Genomic DNA, 25,937 nt, shown 5'->3' on the forward strand with positions numbered 1-25,937 from the left:
CGGATAAAATGAGCATGGGGGTAATCATGACGCATAGAGAGAACAAAATTCTCTGAGATGGAGCGTAAAAATATTTCATAGCCGCTTAGCGACGGAAAAATGGGGCTTGATTCGAAGAGAGAAGCGAGTCAGCACGCTGGAAGACATCGCCCTCGAAGAATTTATCACTGTACGCACTGGCTGGGGTGGACGGGACAGTGGCCTGCGCAGCAGGGCCGAGCGCCGCACTCAGCGGAGTGGCGGGGACGGTGACTGATTGCGGGGGCGACATCATATTGAATTGGAAAGAGGGGTTGTTGGTGAGGGCAGATGTTGAGACGGATGTTTGATGGTGTTGCAGGTGTGGGGTCTGTAGCGGAGGACCGTACAAGGCATTAGGGGGGGGGTGGCGATCTGGGTCTGTAAGGTAGGCCCAGGGGGATACCTCGATCAAGCGGCCTGCTTCCCTGCTTGCCTTTTGGACTGGGCGTAGGAGGATGATAACGTCGGCAGGTAGAAGTTGCATGCTTCTCAGCTCGCGCATCTCGTTCACTAGGTCGACGAACGACTGCATGAAGGATTTGCACAGCTGCCAGAACTCTCGTTGATTGCGGAGTCCGCCGCCTGGTTCTTTGATTTTCATGGTCGAGAGACGCTGTCCTAGGGCATCTGATACTTCCAGGCAAAACTGACATCGACGGATGAGGTTATTCCAGAGGATTTGGATCCCCTCTGAATCGCGTGACTGTTGAGCAGCTTCTAGACATCTTATGAATTGCCGACGGGCCAGTGGAAGTGCCCCGTATGCGGCATGGTATGTAGCGGTCAGCTGATGGAAGATCTTTTCGAATATTCGCTCCTCTTCGTTCTCATCCAGCCCGGTCAGCGTGTTGACCCGGGGAGCCCCAGGAACAGGCATAGGAGGGAAGGTTTCGCCTGAGCGAGGGGTTGCCAACGAGTGTGGCATAGATGTGTTGATCATGTTTGATCTGCTACTTGAACGGCTGCGTGCGTACGACGCTGAGAAACCAGGAGAGCTAATGCTAGTCTGGTTGGAAGTCATAGTCATAGGGTATTGAGGGTGTCGAATCGTCGTGTCGCTTCTCAATCGTCGTGTGGGCGGGGCAGGATCTCTTGTTGGAGTGACCAACGAGAGTTGAGATCGGTCTGGGACCGAGGGAAGTGGGTTACTTGGGCCAAGCAAGCGCTTTGTAGCAGAGCCACGTTTGTTGATGGTCTGGAGCGGAACATTGAGAATAGCGCAAGCATTCCGTAGCTCCACCAGGCTGCCAAACATCGTCAGCATCAGTGATCGTACATAGCGTGGATCACCGTTGGAAACGATCTTGGCGACGTTGTTGCGCAGCTGCGTGCCGACGTGAATGTAGGCGGAGATGCACGTCTCGCATTCGCGTTTGACCGTTTCTGTGACTGATGTGATTGACTCTGGGTCATTGTACAAAGTATTTGATGCCTTCTCGAGAGCATCATTGAGTTGGTCGACATGCGAGGAAGCATTGTAAAAGACAAGCTCGAGGCTGTGGCGTCTAGTGTCATCATGTTTGATCACATTGATCAATGTGTCGATATGGGAATGAACTTGAGCGAGAGCAAACAGAATACCTTTGGCAGTCTTTATTATTGGTTCATCGGATCCACGCTCACCCTTGTGTTCAGGTAGACTAGACATCCGATTAACCCAACCATCTCGCGGACGGCGACGCTCTCTTGGGCTGGTGGGACTTGGGGGAGTACTGTCATTCGTGGCTATTGGCGGCGCAGCCTGACGCGGTCGAAGCACAGATCCATGACTGAGACCCCGTAGATGGCTGTTTCGATATGGGCGCGTTTCATCCAATGTACCCAGATCGGTATTCTTCCGAGTGATCAGTCCCATTCTTTTGCTACGAGCAACTGATGATCCTTGGATTATGCCCTCGCTGTTGCTTCGATTGCGCTCGTTGACAGAGTGAGGCGCTACACCAGGTCTTTGGAGACCAGGTAGGTGGTAGTTAGCGCCTTGTTGTCCAGAGGCCATGCGATAGTGGGATTTTAGTGGGATTGGTGGTGCCCGTGATATCGATGGAGACCGAGATGAGGCTGCCGAGCTATCACCAGTGCTGGGAATTACTGGAAACCGGCCACTCAAATTCCGCTTTGAGGGGATCGGTGTTGGTATTGGTTTAATATCAAAAGTACCATCACTGCATGGGCACCCAGTCTTAGCTTATATCCACTTGGAGGTCATGAGATAAACAAACCTTGTATCGGTAACGATTTCGGGCTCGGGTGTACTCGTCTGTTGTCGTGTTTTCATAAGGAATCTCTTGAGTTTGGTTGTGGCTGCAACTTCTTTCTCGTTGTCGGTCATCCCAGATGGTGTCGCGTCATTCTCCGTTTCCTCTAGTATGTCACGCAGTGGCTTTCGCAGAGGATTCCCAATACACTTGAAAATTTGAAGCTTATGCATCTCGGAGAGGCCAACTGGGAGGTCAATGAGGCGATTTTGCATCACTGACAAAACTCGCAATGATTTCAATTTACTGATCTCATTTGGTAGCTCCTTGATTTTATTTCGGCTCAAGTCAAGAATTTCGAGTAATGGTAGTTTGTAAACCTAGCAAGCAGGATTAGCGCAATGCAAGCATAAAGCAAGTTTGTGATGGTACATACTCCTTTTGGGAATTCACGGAAGTTGTTCGCTCTAATATTGAGATAGCGTAGATGCGAGCACTCTGCGAAGCGATAAGGGATATGGAAAAGCTGATTGTTCGACAGAGACAGCCTTTATAGTAATTAGTATAGTTCAGAGTAGTGATGCCGTAGCCTAGGAACAGGCAACGCAAGACTTGATTATAGCAGTTCAAAGCAAGGCTCCGACGTACCGTTCGACCTCATCTTTGATCAAATCAACGACTGGTTCAGGGATCCTGGCAATGTGTGAATGACCAAGGTCAATGGTCAGCTTAGGCTTGACCACATCTGTGACAGCCTCACTGCCTGCCAGGGAACGCTTCGTGTCTTGAATGCCACTTTCAACAGCATGTCGCGCTAGCTCAATAGTTTCTTCTGGGCTAAGAGTTTTCGGTCCAGTCGGTTGCTTGCTAGTACTCTCCGACGCATCTCCTAAAGCAGTACCTGGTCGACTTCCATCTTCTGGGTACGGAAAATCATCGCTTTGTGACCCTAAGAAGCCACCTGACTCCGGCGTTCCATTTTCCATTTCATCTTCGTCTGTCTCACCACGGTTCAAGCGCGGCTCATGTATTGTGTCCTCGGGACGAGTCATGGCGGATGTCATGGCTGATAAAAGCCCGAATGTTGTCGATCAAACACACCCCAAAGCAGCACTTTCGTTGATGAATTGATGTACCCAAAAGCCAAAAGAATGCTCAGGTGTAGCGACCATTACCATATGAACACGCTCCGGGCACCTGCGCACAGCATCGTTGGTTGTGATCAAGTCGGAGGGGCGGGATATCTCGACGTTAGACGGAAACGGAGCTCGAGGCGGCCGTTAGGGTGGAGTCGGAGTGGAGGAAGAGGGATCGGAATCGTCAAGTGTCGAATCGGCTGGGTATCCAGTGGTCGACTTCAGAGCAGATTTATTCAAGACCGAGGGAAATAGTGCAATGAAGCTCTCATGGAGGTTGACAATCGCGGGCGCGATAAAGAGATTGGCCACGGTGGAGATCTGGCAGGTCGAAGAATGTTGTTATCGAAGCAACAAACGTCTAAAGTGTAAGGCTGACGCGAATAACAGAAAAGAAATTGAGACTTGGCCCTGGAATGAAGGGAATTGAGGACATTCAAGTTGGGCGAGGCTGGAAATCTTCTGATTGGATGAAACACGCCCAAACACCGGACCTCCGCAACTCTGCGTCTCGACTCCGCCTGCGTCACTATATTGAAATATCAAGGATCATATTTCATGATATTTCATGATAGGCTTAGGATCTACAAGATATGTACTAAAACAAGAAATGAATTGACCAATATTGCATGTGCTATCGCGTAAATAGAGCTAGGGAAGTACAACATCCAGCAGAACAGATCAAATAATATACATAGGCCATCAATATGAAAGACTAGGGGGATCAAAAACTCCTGGAAAAGGAGGCGTAGCATAATGATCCTCGAGCCAACTCCAACTCCAACATCTCAGACTCTTACAGAGTGACCGCCTCCGTTTCTTCGGTCTCAAGCTCACTTGACTCAGTAGTCTCTCCCAGATCTGGTGCGCCGCTGAGAGCTGATTTCCGCTGGTCCTGGATTAGAGACGTTTCCCGGGCCCATGTAACCCATTTGTCGTACTGCTCGTTCTCCATCTTCATACCAATGTCCATGTATGATGGTCCGAACTCAGCGCCATATGCCGCAGCTTCTTCCGCAGCCACCCGACGTTGAATGTCCTCCTGCAACCGAAGTTTGTAGAATTCTCGACGCGCAATATCGTAGGCGGCACTCTTGTTCATATCCGGGACGTTATTCAAAAGCCACAGCTGTCGCTGGACCACACTAGTACAAGGAAAGTAACACATTAGCATCAGGGGAATTTTCGCGTAAAAAGAATGAAAGCATTAGAATGGGAAACATTGGTAACACACCTTTCGCCGTCTAACCGCTTCCCTGGTTGTTGGATGCGGCTCCAATCGTAGTGTTCAAAGTCCTTACCAGTGCTCTCAAGAAGCACACGGGGCCGGGCAAGTTCCCAGGGGTGATCGCGGAAGAACTGAGTTCGCAATTGATCTTCCTCGTATTTGAGCTCGACAGGCTGGAAGAGTCGACTAGGCTTCTTGGGCTTTCTGCGCTTCTCTTGGACTTGGAAGACGACCTGCGGCTTCGATGACCCAGCGACGGTCTTCAACCGCTGCTGGACAAGCTCATGCTGAGGAGGGCGGGTACGAATGAGAGTTTCAGCGGGGGGGATCTCGCTGACCACACTGACCCATTGTGGCAGTTTGCTGGTCTTTCCACTAGCGAATTGGCTGAGTGCTGTCTGTCGCACCCGGAGGGCTGTGAGGTTTATTTTGCCCATGGCAGTCGGAAACAGCCGGTAGCTGAAATCACTTGAAATAAAAGAAGAATTGAGACACGACTGGAGACAGCAAATCAAAAGACAAGATATGCGCTGCAGGGGGACGAGGTGGTTGATGCGGGAGCGAAAAAGATGGGATTGGCAAAGGGCGGCTCCGATTGGTCGAGGGACGGACTCCGCCAGGCCAGAAAGTGCAGGGCCGTTCATCTTCAGAAAAACACACCTACGGCTTCCGAATCTTGACCCTCTCCCCCTTTGTCTGCTTTTTGCGCCCAGAAAGTAGACGGCTCTCTCTTGTGCGAGTGGCAAAGGGCTTTCTCTTGGATGCGGCCTGCCTAATGCCACGATGTCTGTCATCTCATGCCTCATCCAAATAGGTCCCCCAGCTCGCCAAGCCTGCGAATTCACCCCAAGCAGGCCTTGGATGAGCTTCCTCTCTTTCGACAAACCTCAATGCCTCCCTCGAAACCCCTTTCTCACACCTCCTCGGTCCGAAGACTCTGTCCCCGTCGTCCTCGGCCATCCGTCGCGTCAATAGCAGATATTTTTGTCGGCTCGCTGGTTCTGGCAAGCTTCTGCCACGAACACTCGCCGAATCGTCGGGGGTTATCGACAGTAGCCTGGGGTGCTTCAGATCATAATTTACAAAAATTTCAGAACAAAGGCGCCACTGGTCGCAGACAGCTACCACCCCGGCGACAACCAGAGTATTCAAGCTCAAGGTTTCATCTGTCGCAGCCCAAAAGATTGATCAGCAACGGATTGGCACGTACGAATGACGATAATACAGAGGAGTATAATATTGAGACCGAGTCACGGGAGGAGACGGAGGCAGACAACGACTATATACCATTGTGGCCCGCAAAGAGCGCGGACGCGGAATCGCGAACCCATTGTGAAAGATTTGATTTTACATATGATTTCGACCGCAGAATAGAGATAACAGAACACACCAAAACCGACATCGATCCCAAATTGCCGGACAAATACCCCCGCCAATCATTCCCGTCATGGCTGCATCCCGAGAAGGAGAAACACCTCTCTACCTCGAAATTGTACGAAAGGTCCTTGCGAGATTATGACTGGGAGGAAGCAGTGAATGCTGTAGCGCCATATTCACGTTACAAAAAGACGTACAAAGATGAGTCGCACGATCAAATGGAAATCCAGTCGGTTGAGAAGCTTGTCAGAACGTTGTGGGAAGAGCCAAACCCGTCCACTCAATACCTGTTCCGATTATACAGAGATATTCCTGCTCCGGGGGTAGCTTTGCTTTCGAAACGCACCCGCGGTGCTCTTCTGCGTTTGTTCGCGCATCCCCGAGATCGACGATGGGTAGATGCTCGTCGCTACTTGGCATTGGTGGACGACATGGTAACTGCACGCCTCCCTTTATCCCGATCACTCTGGTCTTCTGCGATACATCTTTCTGGCCGAGCCAATGGCAGAGTTCTGAAACGAGATCTTATCCGAGCCGTGGGCATGTGGCAGAAGATGGAACACATCGCTGGAGTGAAGGCTGACGAGGTGGTCTTCAACATCCTATTCGACATCGCAATCAAAGCCGGCGCATTCAAAGTTGCTGATCGCCTGGAAGAGGAAATGACTGAACGGGGCTTGAGTTTTTCACGCTGTGGAAAGACATCCAAAATCTATTATTTTGGAATGATACGGGATGTTGAAGGTATTCGAGAGACTTTTGACGACTTTGTGAAATCGGGCGAGATCGTCGACACAGTCGTTATGAACTGCCTTGTTGCCTCCTTCCTCCGGGCAGGCGACACCCAAACTGCGGAGCAGCTCTACGCTCGGATGCTGGAGAAACAATCAAGCAATAACAAACGCCTTTCGCATTCGGACGATGGATCCCACGATGGCGGGTCAAACTTGAGCTATGACATGCCCCAATATCGAGAAAGATCTCGGGAATTGGGCCGCATATTGAAGAAGTCATCAGCACTCAAAGAGAAGTTTCCAGAATATCACCGTGCTCTCCAGGATTCTCTCTCCATTGCACCCGACACGCGAACTTTTTATATCTTCCTACGACACTACGCCTACAACACTGGCCAGCTCGATAGCTTCATGGCTGTCATGCGTGACATGGAGAAGACCTTTGTCGTCCCACCACGTGCTATAATCTACCTGTTTCTCTTTGAAGGGTTCGCTCTTCATGGTAGGAGGAAAAAACAATGGAGTGCGGAAAACCTTCGATTGACATGGCATGCATACATTCGGGCTTTGCGTGACTCGAATGCAAGACTTCGTGGATTAAATTTGAACAACCGAAAGATGAAGTGGGAGAACCCACTAGCTAAGAGCGTGACAATCGATGTTGAGGAGCCACCAGTGACCGATTCTCCCAACGGGTTGTACATGGCTTTGCCAACAGAAGATACAGTTGGGAGTCCAGAGGGAGCTGAAGAAACTGCCGAGGGCTCTGCCATGGATAATTCTCAAAACAATGAACAAGATGCAAAGCCTGAGCTGGATGAAAAAGAGGATGAATCCACGGAGATAGAGGAACTCGATGTGGATGAGGTCTTCAACCCTCGTTCGCAGTTCCCCGGTGAAGCAGAGCAAGAAGAACTCTGGGACCCCGAGCAGCGTCTCGAAAATGGTCTTTTTGTTGGACGTCGGATGATCACCATTATCCTACAAGCATTTGGAACATGCTGTGGCCCCAAAGAGGTTCTCGAGGTTTGGTTGCAACTTGAGCGGCTTTGGCATCCACAGCAGCGCAAAGCGATTGATGTTTTTGCTGTCAAGGAAGAGCTTGACAAGCAGATGTCCAGGGATCCGCATCGGAACCACTGAACAAGAAAGGGGAGCAGCTGAAATTTGGAGTCAGCACTTGTACATTATTTTCCATATAGATCTACCATATACCGCCTCAATTTCTAGCGTGTCTTTGGCGCAAATGTATTATTTTACAAGAAGTCCAAGTCCAATTTGTAGACTCTATCTGCCTCATTCCTTACATCCTCATTAATTCTTGCGCCAAAGTGAATTAAATTAGTCCACTCAATCCCAAAAAGGAAGCGACAGGTTGCCACGTGACATCGCGTTCTAGGACGCGGTTGAAGGCTCAATCTTCTTTTCTACTATATTTTCACTTACCACTTTCACATTGTCTATCTCTGATATGAAGCACAATGGATCGTAACCCGGCAGTGACGCGCCAAACAGCCAATATGCGATGGGTCTTGAAACATACCTTCAAAAAGAATGAATTCCGGTTAGTTGACGAACTAGAGAAGAGGGTCAATTTACTTACTCCACCACATAGTCCACTTCAACGAGAAGTGATCGCGTCCGTCATAGAAGGGCAGGATGTCTTCCTTCAAGCATGCACTTCGTTTGGAAAGAGCTTGTGCTATCAGCTGCCTGCAGTTCTCAAAGATTGGGGCTGTGAGTTTTGACATCTCTTATTTTCAATGACGGGTAGTCTGACTTCAATATATCTAGTAACTATTGTCGTCTGTCCACTTCTCTCACTGATGGTGAGTGTGATTGCAGAAATCTCGCAGTCAAATGACTAATTCCTGACAGACAGATCAAGTGAACACACTGAAAGCTCTTGGTGTATCAGTCGCTACCATCAACTCCAATACTACGCATGATGAGAGACAGCGTGTCTTCGAGGACATGCTTTGCGGTCACCCAAGTACACGCCTGCTCTATGTCACGCCGGAGTTGTGTCTAACGGACAACTTCCGCCGCCGGCTACTCATAGTTCACAAGCAAGGTCAGCTCATTCGCGTGGCCATTGATGAAGCACATTGCATAAGTGAATGGGGACATGACTTCCGGCCCGCTTACAAAGAGCTGGGCTGGTTCAGGAAGAACCTGGTCAGTCCGACTGTTCCAATCACTGCCTTAACAGCGACTGCAACCCCCCGAGTCCGCTCGGACATGATCAACATCTTGGGTTTGGATCTTGAAAATCTCCGCATGTTCAACACTCCATCAGACCGTCCAAACATTCACTACGAAGTACGGTATCTTGCAGACTTCGCTGGTGACAACAGTGGCGCAGAAGACAGCCAACTACAAAATCTACTTAGATGGCTTAAGGGCATCCAAACCCGACGAGAGGCCCGGCTTGGCAGCGAAGTGACATATCTCCCTCCAATGTCAGGAATCGTATATGTAGGGACCCGAGCTATGGCTGAGCATCTTGCCAGCCGACTATCCTCCTCCTCAGACGAGATGGTCACGGCGATAGCATACCACGCTGGCGTGGAAGCCACCAAGCGGGCACACATTCAATCCACGTGGAAGTCATCTCGGTCATTCCAGCCGGCTGATGGGGGAAAGACACCCGTTTTCTCTATTATTGTGGCAACCAATGCCTTCGGAATGGGAATTGATAACCCGGATGTCCGATTCGTCGTCCATTGGACGCCACCACGAAGCTTTGAAAGCTTCGTTCAAGAATCAGGGCGTGCAGGTCGAGACGGCCGCGCCGCTGCCTCACTTGTCTACTACGGAATTCAAGAGAGGAACTTCATAGAGACTATGATCTACCGTGATACTGAATCCCACCGTGCAAATGGCCCCGAAAATCGAGAGGCCAAGCTTGAAAGCTTCGGCAAGGTCATTCGGTACTGTGAGAGTATTAGGAGGTGCAGACATGAACTGATCAAAGATTTCTTTGGTGATTTTGAGTTAGAAGAAATGGGATCACAATTGCCAGCCAGGGAGGGTGTGTCTGTTACGAGCCCATCCCCTTGCGACTTCGCCTGCGATTTTTGCAAAGAGGGTCATACCGGGTTGGCGAAGCGCCGTGAGAAAATGGCATCTGAGACTCAGATGGCTCTCCTATACGCGGATTTCGACTGATAGATACCGTCTTCTATTTGACGGTACTGCATGGTTTAGTATTTTCTTTATTTTCCTTGTCGTCTTGTTACTTTTGTTAAGTTTTCTGTTTGCATTTTTGAGGCGCCAACAGCATGAATGGCGCAGGGAGAGGGGATTTGTTTGTACTTCACATATACCAGAGACACAGACATGGAATCCAGTATCCGAGTCGCTCGGCAACTTGTGCTCGCTTCTAAAGAGTTTAGCCACAGCAAGGAATCCACTGTCAATAAGCAAGCCTTTTATTATGAACACAATTATGAAGTTTACCAAGTATGGAAATAGGTAAATCAAAGGGTTAGACACAAGGCAAACTGCTAGACTTTCTTTAGCAAAGACAAAGAGATCAGAAAGAGATTGGTGAAAAGAAATCGCTGTATCACCCTCGTTTTTGCAAACGACCAGGACATGCTTTTGTTTGCCGTGTATATCAAATGGACTGTGATTGGACAGCGGAAGGCACTACATTAACCCACCAAAACAGGTTTTGGCTTAAAGGCCAGGGGGCGGGGGGACCTGCAACTCAAGTCAGTAATTAGAACTAGGATGGATGGCATGCGAACAACGTACCGCGCTGTAGCTGCCACCTGCACCAGGAGGCGGAGGCGGCGGGGACCCCGAGCTAGGAGGTGGAGGAGGGGCCTCGCTAGCCGGAGCAGAAGGCGGAGCAGTGCCATCTGCCTGCTGCTGGGCGGCAGCCATTTGCTGGTAGTACTGGTAGTATGCGACGTAGTTCTGGTATCCACCGTAGGCAGCATATGGGTCGGCAGTGCCGTAGTACTGGGCGTACTGGGCACTGTAGTCAGCGGCAGCGGGGGTGGCAGCAGCGCTCGGGGAAGCAGCAGCAGCAGCCTGGCCTGCAGGGCTAGCGGAGGAAGTATTATGCTGCTGGCGATTGTTGTAGCCGCCGCCGTATCCACCACCGCCACCACCTCCACCTTGGTAGCGATCACCACGATCACCACGGTCACCACCGCGGTATCCACCGTAGTTGTGCTGGGGTGGGTTCTCCTTGAAACGCTGGTATTGTTCCTTGACATTGGTTAGAAGATCCTCGCAAAGCTCCTTTGCTTGCTGAACATCGTTGGCGTCAGGGCCACTTGAAAGATTGTTAGTAGAAGCTCATCAGTGTGGCAGAAACGAGCGAGGCAAAAAGCAAGTGAGAAGCAAAGTCAGTAAGAAAATAGATGATAACTCACGCCACATGGAGGAACATAGCCTCGTCACTTTCACGACCAGTGCTCGATTCAATGAAGCCAGATCCACGGCCCTTGATCTGAACACGGCAACGAGTCTGCTGTTGGATGTGCTTCACATAAGCACCGCCCTGTCCGACGACCTGAGCACGCAGGTTGAAACCGGGAATCGGCTCAAGATCGATGGGGATGCGCTCATCCGGCCATTTGCGCTGTATGAAATTAGCCAAATTATTATGTCAACAAAGGGGAAAAGAACAGTGCCATACACGGCCATACTCATCCCGCTCAACCTGTTGCTCGGGTTCCCGGCGGCGGAAACGTCGCTCGTCAACCAGGTTCGGAAGTTCTTTTTGCATCAGGTCATTAATCATCGCGACTGCTTTCTCCAGACCATCTTTATTGGTGCTGGTGACATGTAGGTAAAGTGGAGGGCTCTGGATCAGAATAATCAGCATTTGATCTCGCCAATCTTGGGGGGTTATTCCTTACTGCAGCAGTCGCCATGTTCTTGTCGGGGTAATAATTGCCGCGGGTTGTCACATCTTGAGAGAGAAAAAAGTGAGTGAGACCTTCTTTGCCTAAAGTTAAAAATATAAGAGGAAGTCGTACCGGCGCCGGTTTCATCTTGAATCTATAAGTCACGCAGCGGAGGTCAGCAGATGCAACAGAGGGTGAATTGGATGCTATGTTTTAGTGAAGGGTAAGCTTCATCCAGTCCGAAAGAAGAGAGCAGAACGATGAGGGAGCGAGATTCAGGGTACCCCAATCTTCTACAAGGAACATGACTGGAATATCAGCAAGTGACAAAGGGGATAATTACCATCTTCTGAGTAGATCCCTTCGTCAGGGTGTAGCGATTGCGCAGATCATTGATCTCAATGTCCTTGATGTAGTCACCATCTGCGACGTAGATTTCAGCATTCAACTTCGCGGCACCCTCGGCGGCGGGCGACTGGGAATTCTCTGTCGCGTTGTCGGCCTGTCCGACAATGTTAGAAGTTGGGTAGAACGAATCGAAGTGAGTGTATATTCACAGAACGGATTGGAGGGACATCAACGTGTTGAATGCCCTTTTTCGCCTGAAGCTGCGCATTAATCTTGGCTGCTGCTGCCGCTATAAAGACCACAATAATTAGCCATATGATCTGAATTGTGACGGTATATGAAACCGAGTGTAACGCACCTGCGGCGGCGGCCGGATCCACTGCAGATGGCTTTGCTGGAGTATCTGCGCCAGGGCTGCGACTCAGCGGGCGACTCAGCGGACTACGAGTGCGGGCCGACTCCGACTGTCTGTTGGACGGAGATCGAGAGCGTCGGTCAAAACGGGATCGCCGGGGCTCCGGCTCAGTTTGATCAAAGCGAGACCGCTTGACTCGATGTTCATCGTCCGCCATGGTGGAAGGTGGGGTAGAGTGGGAAAAAGGAGAGGAGAGGTCGGGGAAGAGAAGCTCAAAAGGTCCAGATCGATTGCGGGAAGGAGTTTTAGAGGCGGAGGCCGAGCAGCCAACAAACAAAGCCACGAAATACAAATCTGAGAAGATTTTAAATAAATTGAAAAGCTCAAAGTGAGGATAAGAGCTGCGAGTATTATATATTCCTCATTTCCGAGAGCTGGACGGGTTTTCTGGCAATCCCTTTTGCCATGTTGAAGATTGAAGGTCACGTGGTAAGAAATCACGTGCTTTTATTACTGGCAGATGAACTATACCGCTTTAGGTCTAGTTTACTCTGAGTCAGCGGGCGGTCGCCGAGGTCGGCCGATTAAAAAGAATATACCCGGGGCGAATCTGGAGTGAATCATCGCACAACCCATTCACATTACTTGAACTCCTCATGGCTTTCAGGCGTCCATTGACGCTGTCCCTGGGGTCAGCGTCGCAGTTGTCATCTGCTGCAGCTACTGCCCGGTCCCGCGCTGCTGCGCTTCCTCGATTCACCTCTATTCGTGCATCGTCGAGCTCAACTTCAGCTCTTGCCTACAAGGCATTGCACCGTCGCTCCCCTCTGCCTTTGCCAGTCTCCGATGCTTCCCCTCAATGGGATGCCCCGACCGCTGTCTCCTCCATTCTCTATGAGACTCCCGTCGCTCCCTCCAACCCACCCAAGCGGCACATCCTGAACTGCCTCGTGCAGAACGAGCCCGGTGTGCTGTCCCGTGTGTCTGGTATCTTGGCCGCCCGCGGCTTCAACATCGACAGTCTGGTGGTGTGCAATACCGAGGTTGAGGATCTCTCGCGCATGACCATTGTCTTGCAGGGCCAGGATGGTGTCGTCGAGCAGGCTCGCCGCCAGCTGGACGACCTCGTCCCCGTCTGGGCTGTGTTGGACTACACCGACTCCGCTCTTGTGCAGCGTGAGCTTCTCCTGGCTAAGGTCTCTATTCTTGGTCCTGAGTTCTTCGAGGAGCTTCTCCAGCACCACCGCGAGATCACCACCTCGCCAGACTCCCTGGACCACAAGCACACCAGCCTTGACCAAACCGCCCAGCAATACCACCCTCGCCACCTTCCCCAGAGTCAGGCTCTGCGTCACAAGCACGAGCACTTGGATGCCATTACCCGCCTGGCTCACCAGTTCGGTGGTAAGATCCTGGATATCAGCACTAACAACTGCATTGTCGAGGTGTAAGTATTTTCTATGTCCTGACTCATTCTTTTTGATCACAATTGACTCATTCGGCCTTCTACAGCTCTGCCAAGCCTTCCCGTATCGACTCTTTCCTCAAGCTGATCGGTCCCTTCGGTATTCTCGAGTCCACCCGGACCGGTCTGATGGCCCTTCCCCGCTCTCCTCTGGGTGAGCCCAATGAGGAGATCGAGAAGGATGCTGCCGACATTGTCGATGTCAGCACCCTGCCCCCTGGCTAAGCTCTATATCAATTTCCAACTCAACCCCTACATACCCGAATAGGATTGGTTTGATCTCTTTGCTTTGTGTATCTTCTAGTTTTCGCCTGGAGTTGACCTAATTTCAAAATAAGTGGCTCGGCCATTGTATGTAAAATGACAACAAATATTGTTTTCCTCGCATATACGGAGTACATGTTCCTTGCTTTTCCGAACATAAATTGATATGATACCTCAAGTAGCGGTGTACGGTTATTCACTTGATATATTCTGTGTCTGCCGTGGCGTTTCCTATATCAAAGGTCGTAGATATTCCATCACGCTTGCTCCCAATACGGAGTAGTCTCTCAAGCATTAATCATTGAGAGAAACAGTATTTCTAGCATGGCATTAATGGCATTTAATCAGGTATCAACCTATAGTCTATGGTGTGATTAGGGAAACAACCTAAGAAGAGAAACTAAGAAAGCAATGTAAATACTGCATATATCCATCTGAAAGAAGTTCCATCTAATTGCTTACAACTAGTGATATGTAGCTTACAACTAGTGATATGTAGCTTACAACTAGTGATATGTAAGACTGCCAGTAAACACACTAGCATGATCATGTGTAAAATATATAGGGTATATTCTGCAGTGCATAGCTTGTCAGCGGTACATGCCAAGGGGGGACGATAGCGAAGGTCAGTAGAAGTGCTCACTCACTGCATATATTTATGCCAGCCCACATTTATTTGTTCCAGTCCAGATAGGATATAGGAGGCTTTACCTTGCCAGTCAAGTCCTACCTAGATAGGAGCGGTATAGGCGTTTGATTTTTACTTATTGAAATAGAGGAGAAGTCCTTTTCAATCCTTATATATCTGTGCTTCTTTCTGGCTGTACTCCTACCCTTACTTTGATCTGGTTCCACTTAATTTTCATCGTTGGGATTAAACTAATAGCAGTCTATTAAGCACCCTCCTAAAGATAGGGATTGATCCAATCAAGCAAGTTCCCCATACATCAATCATTTAAATATGGGCACCCGGGTATTGCCGATCCAGCAGCAATGAGCACAGCCCAAGACTAATACCGAGACCTCCATTATACAGGTCGTAGCAGCTCTCTAAAGCCTCACTTTGGCTGCAATGCCCTTCCCATGGTAGAGGATGACATCCGCATAGTTCCCAATCAGCACCCCAACCTTAGCGACAGCATCCATCTCCAACGACTGACCGAGTGCCTTGCGCAGTGCGTCGTACCCAACCCCGCCCATGTCAAGATCGACTGGCAAGCGTGGACTCCTGGATATACCAGGTGGCACTTCAAAGGGTTCACGGTTATTTATCCGACCGATTGGCTCCTTTTTCTCGTAGAAAGCTGTTGCGTCGATTGAGGTGATTAGAATATTATTTTCTGTTAGGGGTGAGGAGAGGATGAATTCTGCTGTGGAGGACCAGAGGTAGAACTAGATTCGTGAGTAAGTGTTGATAGGAAGTCTTTTCTTCTCTCTGTGTGGGACACGGTATGAGTGAAAGGGATATGTACCGTTGCATCATGGATAAAACGAGGTTTTTGGTCCCCATCATCGCTATCTGGGGACCCCGGAACAGATATTTGAGGGACAGGCACAGTGATGTTGAGGATGGATAATGCTTCGCCCAGGTCTGGTAAAGATGGAATCGTGTTCCGATGGCTTTTGATGGTGATTGTTGTATTCAAGCCTGGATGAAAGCATCAGCATAATCAACCACTTGGATCCACACCATCTAGAAGGAACTCACCTGATATATAGGATGACATCAACGCCCGTCCTGCCTCAACGCCATCTACTCCAGCTGCGTCCAACGGGCACCAAAAGAAGTCGATGGGCACGTAACTGTTGTTGCCAGGCCCAACAGAGATATTATGAGCGGTGATGTGGGCCACAGCAGTGTCATTGTAGAGTATAAGAAGGTCAAGGAAGGGAACAGTAGCCGAGTAGTTCGTTGGATTAGTAAAGTTCGCCTGCGTAGACACCAACATCGACGATTCAGTCGTCTTTCCTAATTGCAATGAGACGACGCGTGGATTGATTTGGTCAAGTGAGTTGCCGATGGAAGCTATGACATGGTCAATGGCCAAAATATTCTTGATTTGTACTAAGATCTTCTAATTCATGAAAACATACTCTTCACGGGTACCTTGCCTTCCGCAGGAATCCCTCGCACGGCGAAGCGGCCCAACCCAGTTGAGACCTTGGCGTCTACGGTGGCGGCAACCCGCAGTACGACTGTTTTGCTACCGAAAAGCATTGCTTGGATAACCTCTGCCAAAAGGTCGTCATCTGTGACTTGTAATGGTGCTCCCTTGATTGCAAACTCCACAAGGAGTGCAGAAGAGCCATCTTCATCCTCCACCATTGTGGAGTTGGCGCCTTGCCAGTGGCTGATGTTCAACACACCAAACTTCTCTTCCTTGTAGTAGACATCTGCAAGGGCACGAACTTGCGGGACTTCTACTTGGAAATTCATCTCCTCTGGCAAAGCAATGAGAACCTTCACTAGAGCGGACACTGTGGGTTGCGAATCTGGAGAATCTGGCTCCGCGAAAGGGTTAGGAAGGGAGAAATGTGTATCGGACATCGTGAAGTTCTTCACGAGGTTGTCCAACGCATGTCCCGTAAATGGAAGAGGCACAGTCACGCTGCGCAGTAGATTGACAAGCCATGCTGGTGTGCTGGGCAATGGTGCATCAGATCCACGGACGTAGATAGTCGTTTCGAGACCTTGCATGAAGCTCGAAACTAAAAAGTCTAGAGGTGAACCCTCTCGACCTGGGCAGGTAGAGGTCAATTCATCGGGTAGCTGTTGGATGAGACCATCAACACCGACTGCAGTTTCCTGGCCAGGGTAAACGTCTACTGCACTTGTCTTCGCATTGGCGACCAAAATATAAGGATCCCCGGGTGAACAATTGGGCACCAGAATGTCAAAGCCGAGGGCAGGAACAGTGAGAGCGACGGGCGAATCAATCAAAGACGAAAGTAAGACATCAACTGCCATGTCACCACTATTTGCATCATGGACATTCAGCTTGAGAATATTGATCGTTGGCAGAGCAGGGAAATCATGTTCTGAAAAGGGGTTAGCTGATATGTTCCAGTACCAAAAACGACCGAATACACAATACCTTCAATGATGATATTGTCTGTCAGAACTTGAGTTCCTAAAGCAAACAAGCCTGACTTGAGTTGCAATGTCGCCTTGCCCTTCACATTGAGGCGACCCAATCTTCCCTCAATCCAATCAATAGCTATCGCGTGGATTCCTCGAATATCACCAGCCTCTAGATCAGCGAGGAAGTCGACATTGGTATGGCGGCCGGTACGGATGTTCACCTTGATGGAAGGCAATGCTGCATTTCCAACAAGCACATTCCCATATTCTGGGAGATAAACTTCAACATTCGATGGGCCCGTTTCAACTTCCCTGGCAATCCATGTTGCCAATCGACCAATGCCTCGAACCGACTTGTTTTTCACGCGGCCCGAGTCCATCACGAAGTCGCCCCGAATCCGGGCGCGAACACCGTCGGGTGTTGTAGAATCAATTGATACTGCCGTCGGTTTGAAGACAGCGGCTTCTTGTGCATATTCTTTGACCGCCGCCGGAGCAGCAAATGCAAGTACCAGTATCGCCAAAATACTGAGCGTTAAAATAGAGAGAGATATAACCGTCGGCCACGGTACACGGCTCCGCTTCTTGATGGCACCGTCGTCGGGCGGGTTCTGTGATGCGAATGAAGAAGATCGCGATAATCCTTCCTCAGTCCCGTATGTCAAGTCATCACGGCGGTTTAATAGAGGTGTTGATTCTGATGACAATTCATATGATGGCCTAGGGTGGTTGGCGGATGTTCTCTCCAGGGGCTGTTCAATAGGGCCGGACTGCTCATCCAACAGAGCCCGGTTCGCCGCATCCGACATCGCGGCCCCACCTGAATGAGATCGGGATATTCTTTGCTTGGTATTACCCTTCGATTGATCCTCAGAGTGGTGCAAAACATGCGATGACTCTGTTGATAATTGAGATGATGGCCTGGGCTGTTCGTCGGATGCTCTCCCGGAGCCGAACTGCGCATCTAGCAGAGGCCGGTTTGCCTCGTCAGCCATCGTGGCCCTAAACGTATGGATAAATCACAGTGACTTGAAGTTTCTAGAGTGGATAACAGTTATATGAAAAGATTGAATCCTAAGTACAGAGCACAGAGAAAAAGAGAGAGAGAGATGGAGGCAAGACGTAACCTTGGAAGAGGCGCCCTCGATGACGATAAGCCGATGATAACGGAATCCTTAGAACTGTGGAGAGATCGACACCTTGATACCTAAACTATTGGGCGACAAGGCACCAAAACCCTCGCACATCCACCGACTAATTTATTGGCTCGTTCATTGAGTCATCTAAGGTTTCTTCACTTCTAGTGACTCCCCCGTTCATTTTTTTCCCTTTCCCTTTCCCACAACACTCCAATTCCTTACCAATAACCCCCAGCTCATCATGGCTAGTGGTCTCACAGCTGCCGCCCGCTATGGTGCCCAAAGTGTAAACCAATTGGCCGGCTCTACCTCATTGCGTCGAACACTCCAGGCTAATGGAATCCGACGATTTGCCCACCAGACACCGACTCTACCTCCCACCTCTCCTTTCGCCCCTCGTCACCTTCTCTCCATTGCAGACTTGACCCCCACGGAATTCGCCACCCTGGTCCGCAATGCTGCCTCGCACAAGCGTGCCATCAAGTCCGGAGCCATTCCGGAAAGCCTTCTGGGATCCCTCTCCGGAAAGACCGTGGCCATGATGTTCAACAAGCGCAGTACTCGCACCCGTGTATCCACCGAAGCCGCTACCGTCCAGATGGGCGGTCACCCCATGTTCCTCGGAAAGGATGACATTCAGCTCGGTGTCAACGAGTCCCTATACGATACCTCCGTTGTAATTTCGTCCATGGTATCGTGCATTGTTGCGCGTGTCGCTAAGCACGAGGACGTCGCAGGTCTAGCACAGCACTCCACCGTGCCTGTGATCAACGCACTGTGCGACTCCTTCCACCCGCTTCAGATTATCGCCGACTTCTTGACTATCCACGAGTCTTTCCCAGCTCAAGCACACAAGCTCTCCAGCCTGGGTCTGGAGGGTCTTAAGATTGCTTGGGTTGGTGATGCGAACAACGTTCTGTTCGATCTGGCTATTGGCGCTACTAAGATGGGTGTGGACATGGCTGTTGCTACTCCTAAAGGCTACGAGATCCCTGCGCACATGATCGAGATCATCCAGCGTGCTGGTGAGGGTGTTGCCAAGCCTGGCAAGCTCACCCAGACCAACATTCCCGAGGAAGCTGTGAAGAACGCCGACATCCTGGTCACGGATACCTGGGTCTCCATGGGCCAGGAGGAGGAGTCCAAGAAGCGTATGAAGGCCTTTGAGGGCTTCCAAATCACTGCTGATTTGGCTAAGCGTGGTGGCGCTAAGGAGGGCTGGAAGTTCATGCACTGCCTGCCCCGCCACCCCGAGGAAGTGGATGACGAGGTTTTCTACAGCCCACGCTCTCTGGTCTTCCCTGAAGCCGAAAATCGTTTGTGGGCGGCTATTGCCGCATTGGAGGGCTTCGTTGTGAACAAGGGAAAAATTGTGGAGTAAAAACCGGTTAATCACCGAGTTTATAGAAATATGCTGAATACCTTTACCCGGCCAATGACAGGGATGATGATTTGATATTGCGGAGTCAACCCAACCTTGGAATGCCGAGGGTTCTCCGTTGCCGGCGAGCCAATCAAAGGATGAGCCGATGGCCTGGGGGCTTTCGGATGTGGCTCCTCTAAAATGGCGGGGGCTTCCGATTCTGAGACATAAACACTTTATTTTGTTCTGATGTAGATCATCCGAATTGACTATGTATATTGTATAATAAATTTGCTAGTTGTTAACTATCTGAAACCTCTAGTACTATACCAAGAAATCTAAAAAGTATAGGTACAATATCTACATTCGCCCTCGGGGGAGTTGCTTCACATTACTCCGAATCCGATATCACTATAAAAGATATAAAAATAGAATATGGAAACTGCTATTAAAAGTCTCAAAAGCTGCATATTCCCTAGCCGATTCTCGAGATTTGGGGAATATGACATGTATTCCACACTAATGCCTGTTGGAGCTCGGGAAATCTGAGGTAGAATGTCGGAATCATTGCTCACCCCACACTTCTCCACGCTCCGAAGGGCGTCTCCAAGACGGTTGATCGGGTAATCTTCTGGGGGGGAGTCCGAGCGAATATCCATAAAGCTTGCTCGAGAACCTGGGGTATCAATCATCATTCTCTCAATACTATCCCTGTTTTCGATATCTCCGAATTCTTCTACATTTCATTATTCACACAAAATTCACACCACACTCACAATGGGCTTCGAAGACAAGCGAGTTGCAATTGTCGGCGGCGGCCTAGGAGGCATGTCCTTTCTCAACGCCGCGCTGTATGCCGGTCTGAAGAACGTGCAACTCTACGAGCAAGCAGCGCAGTTCAGTGAAGTGGGCGCCGGGGTAAACATCACCTCGAACGCAAACCGCGTCCTGGACGCCTTCGGTCTGCAAGAAAGCATGATGCGCAAGTCCTCACGCAAGCTGCCCAGCTATATGGAATACCACAACTACAAGACCGGAGACTATGTTGGTCACATTGGTGAATTCTCGCAACCCCACGCGCGCCTGCTGCACCGCGCCCACCTACTGGACTCGCTGAAGGAGCGCGTGCCCGAGTCTAGCCTGAATCTGGGAAAGCACCTGGTATTCATCGACCGCAATACTGCCGCCGGTGCTGCGCCGTACACCCTTCATTTCCAGGATGGCAGCAGTGCCGAGGCAGATATTGTGATCGGCTGTGATGGTATCAAGTCTAATGTGCGCCGGGATATGGGCCTGGGAGACGACCCCAACTACTCCGGCCAGGTGGTGTATCGTGGATTTGTGGACTATAAGGACCTACCTACTGAGACAGCGCAGCTGCTGCGCAAGACTGTTAACTTCCGTGGCCCCAAGCGCCATGTCCTGATCTTGCCTATTGGTAACCAGGAGACGGGGACCGACCGTGCTGCCATCATCGGCTTCATGTCTGAATCGCTTGAAGCATGGGACTCTGAGAGCTGGATGTCCCGCTCGGATATTGATAGTCTCCAAGAGCATGTACGTGACTGGTGCCCGGAGGTGCAGCATATCATTGCTGGTCTGCGTAAGAGCTCTGAGGACGGCAAGATGCTCAAACAGGCGCTGTACGTGCGTGACCCGATCGAAAAGTGGTATGAGATGAAGAGTGGACAAAAGGATGCCGGTATCATTCTGCTTGGTGACTCGGCACACTCGACTCTTCCTCATCAAGGTACGTTGTATCCTATCTGTGTCTAGTCCTTTTGTGGGGCATTTATTAATGGTATGGTATAGGTCAAGGAACATGCATGGCAATTGAATCTGGTATTGCCCTTGCGACGGTCCTTAGATACTGGAAGACAGATGACCTAGAGGCTGCATTCAAGTTCTACCAGGACCTGCGCAAGCCCCGGACGGACCGGGTCACAAAGACCAGCTACGAAGCTGGCAAGTTGGCTAGCTCAGACTCTCCGGACCAGATGTCCAACAACTTCAACCCGGATGCATTGATGGAGCGTATGAGGTGGATTATGGAGTACAATGTTCTAGAAGACTTGAAGGTCAAGGGTCAGGGATATTTGGACTTCCAAGGTTCGCGCCTGTAAGCGGGTATGATATATCTTATGCTGGTATAGATATTTTGATAGCTACTCTGCAGAAAGAAATAGATATTTTCTAGATTTTCATATATATTCAGTTCCATTGCATCAAATCAGTACTCATCATGCCATAGTCGTATAATCACATGATTGACTGTAGAACTCGGGTTCGCAATGTTGGACGATTTCTATAGATCCGTCATATATCGGTCATTCCATCCCACGCCACTTATATATATTCATTAGCATTCCACTAGATCTCGATTTAGTGATTATATTTCTATCCTCGGGAATAATAAACTTCTTCAACACAATTGCCGGGGCCGCCCGACCACTTTCACATGCCAACCGCACGTGCAGCAACCTCCGCATTTCCAGCATCTTGACTTCTTCATCTCTAATCCTGTTCGAGGTTTCGGCTGGAAAACCCATCATGGAGGTAAATACTAGATTCTTGGACAAAAGCATGAACTGGATATTTAACGTTACATATATAGTTCAACAGCACCCCGGGAAGCTTCCAGTCCCGTCGCTCATACCCATCCCTCCGCCACATCTCTCTAGCACCCTTAAATCCACGATTTCCCATAGACGACGACACAGATCCAACAGATTACTTCAACCACCGCGACGATGAATCTGCAGCTAGCGGCACCCGCACACCCCCAGCATCATCCTATCTATCCAGCGTCTCAGTCCCAAGCACGCCACCGATCCTCTCCCACTCACGCAGCAACTCACGAAGCCGCCACATGCGCAGCAAAAGCTCTACAAGGATAGGACCCCTGAGCGACACAAATCTGCACAGCCGGGAGCTGGGTCATGCCCTCCATCACATCCCAAATACGCACAAGAAACAGTCCGGTATCTCGCATTTGCAAGGACGACGCCCCTTGCCAGACAGCACGCCGAAATCCAAGTCTGACGCAGAATGGATGCTCCGCGCAGGAATCGCTCTAGCCTCCTCGACCCGCGAGGAAAAAGGCCAAAGCTGGCTCTCCAAGCGCGAGAGCTCTACAAGTCTCGTCCCAGACACGCCCTTCGACGAAGCATCCACTAACCGCCACCACCACCGCACCAAATCGGGCACCTTGTCACGCATTTCCCGCTCCGGCGCTTCAACACCGGGCGGAGGTGGCGCTCTCTCTCGCGCCGGCAGTAGACGCGGCAGCCGACGCGGCAGCAGAGTCAATCTAACGATGACCGCCCTCCCGGCTGCATCTGCATCATCTACCTCAACGCCAGCAGAAAGGGTACCCATCCGGTCGGGCACATCCACAGGAACCGTGACACGCACAACGAGTCCCGAAGCGCGTGGCCGTAGTCCTCTAGTGCCAGACTTCGTAGACGCGCGCATCCGCGCCGAGATGGCATCGCTACAGCACCAATTCCCAGACGAAGACTCTGTGTACTGGGACAGGGCTGGCTCGGAAGAAGATGAGACTTCGTCTGAGTATTCGCGTGACTCTGATGAGACGCCGGATGACTTCGACGAGGCGGATCTGCAGCAGCTGACGCGTGAGCGTGGATTTGGACTCGGCTCTTGGATTGACCGGTTGGTTGAGTGGACGCTTTTCGGGGTTGACGAGTGGCCTGCGGGTGTTCCAGCTGCGACGGCTGCTTCGCGTATTGGGACGGCGGATACTACTACTACTGTTACATTTGAGGAACCTATGTTGGTGGATGGGCGGGCTGATGATACGCTTTCGCTTGGGTCGGTTGGGGATGGGGATTTGTCGGATGGTGATAGTTCTATTGGCAGTGCTGCTCCAATTGAGAAGCCTGGGAGTCAGGGTGGGTGGGAGGATGCTGGGTGGCTGTTTCGTTTGATGAAGCGGGCAATGGTATGAATTATGAATTGTTTTGAGCGATTGTCTTGGTTGGGGTGGTTGTCTGTAAATATTGTCTTGTTTTGGTTTACTTGCTTTCGGTAATTATTTCTTAGCTCTGTTGTTTGGAATATCTGAAGCTGGCTATACACGGCTAAGCAATAGCCCTAATAGAATAGGGGAATGACCCGGGGTTTACATCTTTATACTTGATGGCCAAAAGCTTTAACAAACTAGATAGAATTCCAATGAAACAAGCTAGCGTGAATGGGGGCCCTATCAACCAACAACGTATCAAAAATATGTTGCGCGATATGACAGGATCAGAACGTATGTTGCAGATCGAGTTGGATGGCGAGTGGCCCTCTTCTAATGTATAGAACAGGTTCAGATCTCTGCCACCTTTGCTGAAGCTGAAGAGCACAAGGATTGGGTTTGATGGCCCAAGATAGAAGTTTTCGCTCTGACACGCATCATTGGAATATGCGAGGGAACTGACACAAGTAATAGAGATCGATGCCAAGTTCTGAAAGTAAAACAGGAAAAGACAACTCACAACAGCAAAAGAGAACAAGAAGAAGAGATAAAAACAATGAGACATGAATGAAATGAAAGAGAGAAATTTATGCGACACCAGGGCGCCAGTGATATAGAAAGAGAGTATCAGAGTTGGAATGAAGTACAAAGATGAAAGGAAAGAGGAAAGGAAGGATAATGCGTATCAATCAGAAGACGACACACAAGCAAAGCAAGGAAGAAAGCGGAAGGTATTAAGTCTGAATGAGTTCATTGAAAGATTTGAAATCAAACAAGCTATAACAGCATTCATCTTCCGAAGCTCCAGCCGATAAAAAGAAGAAAACAAAAAAAAAGCTGTAGGTTATCCGCCTTGAGTACTATAACGCCATCTGACCATGTCGATTCTAGGGTCATGCAGCAGGTATCGTGATCGTGACATACGTCGAAAATTGCGCGGTCAAAGGGGTATGGACCGTCGGTCAAGCTCAAATGAGAGCCGGCATGAATGGGGGGACGTGAGGCCGACACGCAAGAGCGGTGTGAATTTAATGGTGGTCTTTCGTAAGGAAATCGGAGTGGCGTGATTTATCACCAAGGTCCGACCTTGACTGGTGTTCCCAGCCCGTAAGTTCCGGAGAAGAGCTGATCCCGTATGGAGCCCATGTCGTTGTTGGCTCCGTGGGACGGTGTATCGGGTCCAGCCATCCATCCCAAGCTCAAGCCGAGTTCGTTGACAGCTCCCTGTAGCTTTCCTCCAGAGGTTTGGTTGTGCTTGGCCAATTTTTGGTCCCAACCTCCGTACTGCAACTGGATGCCGCCTCCTCTTTTTGCTGCTTCCCGGATGACCAGAACCCATGCCTTGCACATCTCGTCGTAAGCTGAATCTCGTTCGAGGTTGTTCTGTGGCGTGCTCCAGCGAGGCAAGGCATGAATGATGTCGGTTGCCCCATCTAGGTAGCTCAAGGATGTGGATGCTTGGGATTCGTTGGGAGGGAGAAAGTTGGGGGTGAAGTCACTCAAGGCGTCAAGAAGGTTGGTGAGAGGCTGTCGGACTCGGTTGTAGGCATAGTCCGATTCGGTGTTGCCACCCAACGGGAATGAAGACTGGAGGGCGGCCTGATAGTTTCGAAGAACTTGAAGGGTCGAGGAAACATTTGGACGTGGGGATGTGTGCACAACCTCGTCAGCGAGTTGAGGGTGACGCTCGCACATGGTCCGTACAACGGTCCGCAAGGCATCTGTATCGAGGGTCTCTAGCAGACGAGGCAGAGATAGAGGTCGGCCTGAAACGTTCGGTCGGGAACGTTTGATGTTGCGGTAACTGTGGGGGAGTTGTCGAGGAGTGAAGGCGGGAGAATTTGTGGGCGAAGCAGACATGCGTCCATCATGGTCATTGTCGTCGTCGGCTTTCCGTTTACGGCTGGCATAAGACGACGAAGGTGTAGACACTGGCCATATTGTCAGTATACAAATATATCAAGGAGAACCACCTCGGGACAGAGAGAAGAAATTATTTCAATGTCTAGGGAAGGGATATCTTACTCATACGGGAGGGAGAGAATCGGGAGTTCTCGTAGAAGTGAGGCGGAACAGGAGGTGTGGCCACCAAGCTGTTCATGGTGACAGCCGGATGGCGTAGAAGAAATGTGATAGTCCAAAGGACTCGGATATCCAAAAGAGTGAAAAAGAAGAGCAGTAAGCAAGCTTGAAGAAGAAGAGGATAAAGGAGTTTGAAGTGGGGAGAGAAGGGTAGAGAAAGGTAGCGGTGGAGAAAAAGTAGGCGTTGCAGGTGGCAACGCACTCCCTTTGCGCAGCTTTTAGAGATCTGTGCCCTCAAAAAAAGATTTGACAAGGATTAGAAAAGAAAATTTTTATATATCTTTTTATAAAGATCTTT

At 50.2% G+C, this 25,937-nt stretch overlaps 11 protein-coding genes across 11 annotated transcripts; 6 read left to right on the forward strand and 5 right to left on the reverse strand.

Moving 5' to 3' along the window:
- Positions 1-85: 85 nt before the first annotated feature.
- On the reverse strand, positions 86-3,280 carry PEX2_057500 (uncharacterized protein; the record flags this gene model as incomplete). The annotated part of the gene is made up of 4 exons (XM_016743024.1): positions 86-2,183; positions 2,241-2,596; positions 2,653-2,764; positions 2,865-3,280. 4 exons carry the CDS (start codon positions 3,278-3,280, stop codon positions 86-88), a joined length of 2,982 nt encoding a protein of 993 aa, XP_016595746.1.
- A 488-nt stretch (positions 3,281-3,768) lies between these two features.
- PEX2_057510 (uncharacterized protein) lies at positions 3,769-3,924 on the forward strand (the record flags this gene model as incomplete). Its single annotated transcript, XM_016743025.1, has 1 exon — positions 3,769-3,924. One exon carries the CDS (start codon positions 3,769-3,771, stop codon positions 3,922-3,924), a length of 156 nt encoding a protein of 51 aa, XP_016595747.1.
- A 224-nt stretch (positions 3,925-4,148) lies between these two features.
- On the reverse strand, positions 4,149-5,017 carry rsm25 (mitochondrial 37S ribosomal protein mS23; the record flags this gene model as incomplete). Its single annotated transcript, XM_016743026.1, has 2 exons — positions 4,149-4,497; positions 4,587-5,017. The coding sequence occupies 2 exons, from the start codon at positions 5,015-5,017 to the stop codon at positions 4,149-4,151; spliced, it is 780 nt and encodes a 259-aa protein (XP_016595748.1).
- Positions 5,018-5,470: 453 nt separating this feature from the next.
- Positions 5,471-7,834, forward strand: PEX2_057530 (pentatricopeptide repeat protein; the record flags this gene model as incomplete). Its single annotated transcript, XM_016743027.1, has 1 exon — positions 5,471-7,834. One exon carries the CDS (start codon positions 5,471-5,473, stop codon positions 7,832-7,834), a length of 2,364 nt encoding a protein of 787 aa, XP_016595749.1.
- Positions 7,835-8,172: 338 nt separating this feature from the next.
- Positions 8,173-9,862, forward strand: PEX2_057540 (putative RecQ family helicase RecQ; the record flags this gene model as incomplete). The annotated part of the gene is made up of 4 exons (XM_016743028.1): positions 8,173-8,255; positions 8,307-8,428; positions 8,486-8,520; positions 8,570-9,862. 4 exons carry the CDS (start codon positions 8,173-8,175, stop codon positions 9,860-9,862), a joined length of 1,533 nt encoding a protein of 510 aa, XP_016595750.1.
- Positions 9,863-10,375: 513 nt separating this feature from the next.
- On the reverse strand, positions 10,376-12,479 carry PEX2_057550 (KH domain-containing protein; the record flags this gene model as incomplete). Its single annotated transcript, XM_016743029.1, has 9 exons — positions 10,376-10,399; positions 10,454-10,982; positions 11,083-11,291; positions 11,349-11,516; positions 11,572-11,624; positions 11,692-11,713; positions 11,903-12,061; positions 12,117-12,196; positions 12,266-12,479. 9 exons carry the CDS (start codon positions 12,477-12,479, stop codon positions 10,376-10,378), a joined length of 1,458 nt encoding a protein of 485 aa, XP_016595751.1.
- Positions 12,480-12,727: 248 nt separating this feature from the next.
- Positions 12,728-13,952, forward strand: PEX2_057560 (acetolactate synthase regulatory subunit; the record flags this gene model as incomplete). Its single annotated transcript, XM_016743030.1, has 3 exons — positions 12,728-12,751; positions 12,808-13,709; positions 13,775-13,952. 3 exons carry the CDS (start codon positions 12,728-12,730, stop codon positions 13,950-13,952), a joined length of 1,104 nt encoding a protein of 367 aa, XP_016595752.1.
- Positions 13,953-15,041: 1,089 nt separating this feature from the next.
- Positions 15,042-18,068, reverse strand: PEX2_057570 (uncharacterized protein; the record flags this gene model as incomplete). Its single annotated transcript, XM_016743031.1, has 5 exons — positions 15,042-15,383; positions 15,464-15,639; positions 15,700-16,017; positions 16,086-17,030; positions 17,087-18,068. 5 exons carry the CDS (start codon positions 18,066-18,068, stop codon positions 15,042-15,044), a joined length of 2,763 nt encoding a protein of 920 aa, XP_016595753.1.
- A 385-nt stretch (positions 18,069-18,453) lies between these two features.
- Positions 18,454-19,593, forward strand: argB (ornithine carbamoyltransferase; the record flags this gene model as incomplete). The annotated part of the gene is made up of 1 exon (XM_016743032.1): positions 18,454-19,593. The coding sequence occupies one exon, from the start codon at positions 18,454-18,456 to the stop codon at positions 19,591-19,593; it is 1,140 nt and encodes a 379-aa protein (XP_016595754.1).
- Positions 19,594-20,352: 759 nt separating this feature from the next.
- On the forward strand, positions 20,353-23,542 carry PEX2_057590 (Monooxygenase, FAD-binding; the record flags this gene model as incomplete). The annotated part of the gene is made up of 4 exons (XM_016743033.1): positions 20,353-21,325; positions 21,388-21,694; positions 22,053-22,131; positions 22,190-23,542. The coding sequence occupies 4 exons, from the start codon at positions 20,353-20,355 to the stop codon at positions 23,540-23,542; spliced, it is 2,712 nt and encodes a 903-aa protein (XP_016595755.1).
- Positions 23,543-24,628: 1,086 nt separating this feature from the next.
- On the reverse strand, positions 24,629-25,658 carry PEX2_057600 (cut8/STS1 family protein; the record flags this gene model as incomplete). The annotated part of the gene is made up of 2 exons (XM_016743034.1): positions 24,629-25,488; positions 25,583-25,658. The coding sequence occupies 2 exons, from the start codon at positions 25,656-25,658 to the stop codon at positions 24,629-24,631; spliced, it is 936 nt and encodes a 311-aa protein (XP_016595756.1).
- Between the last annotated feature and the right edge of the window lie 279 nt (positions 25,659-25,937).

This window comes from Penicillium expansum (assembly GCF_000769745.1).
Source record: "Penicillium expansum strain MD-8 chromosome Unknown contig190, whole genome shotgun sequence".
Lineage (NCBI taxonomy): Eukaryota > Fungi > Ascomycota > Eurotiomycetes > Eurotiales > Aspergillaceae > Penicillium > Penicillium expansum.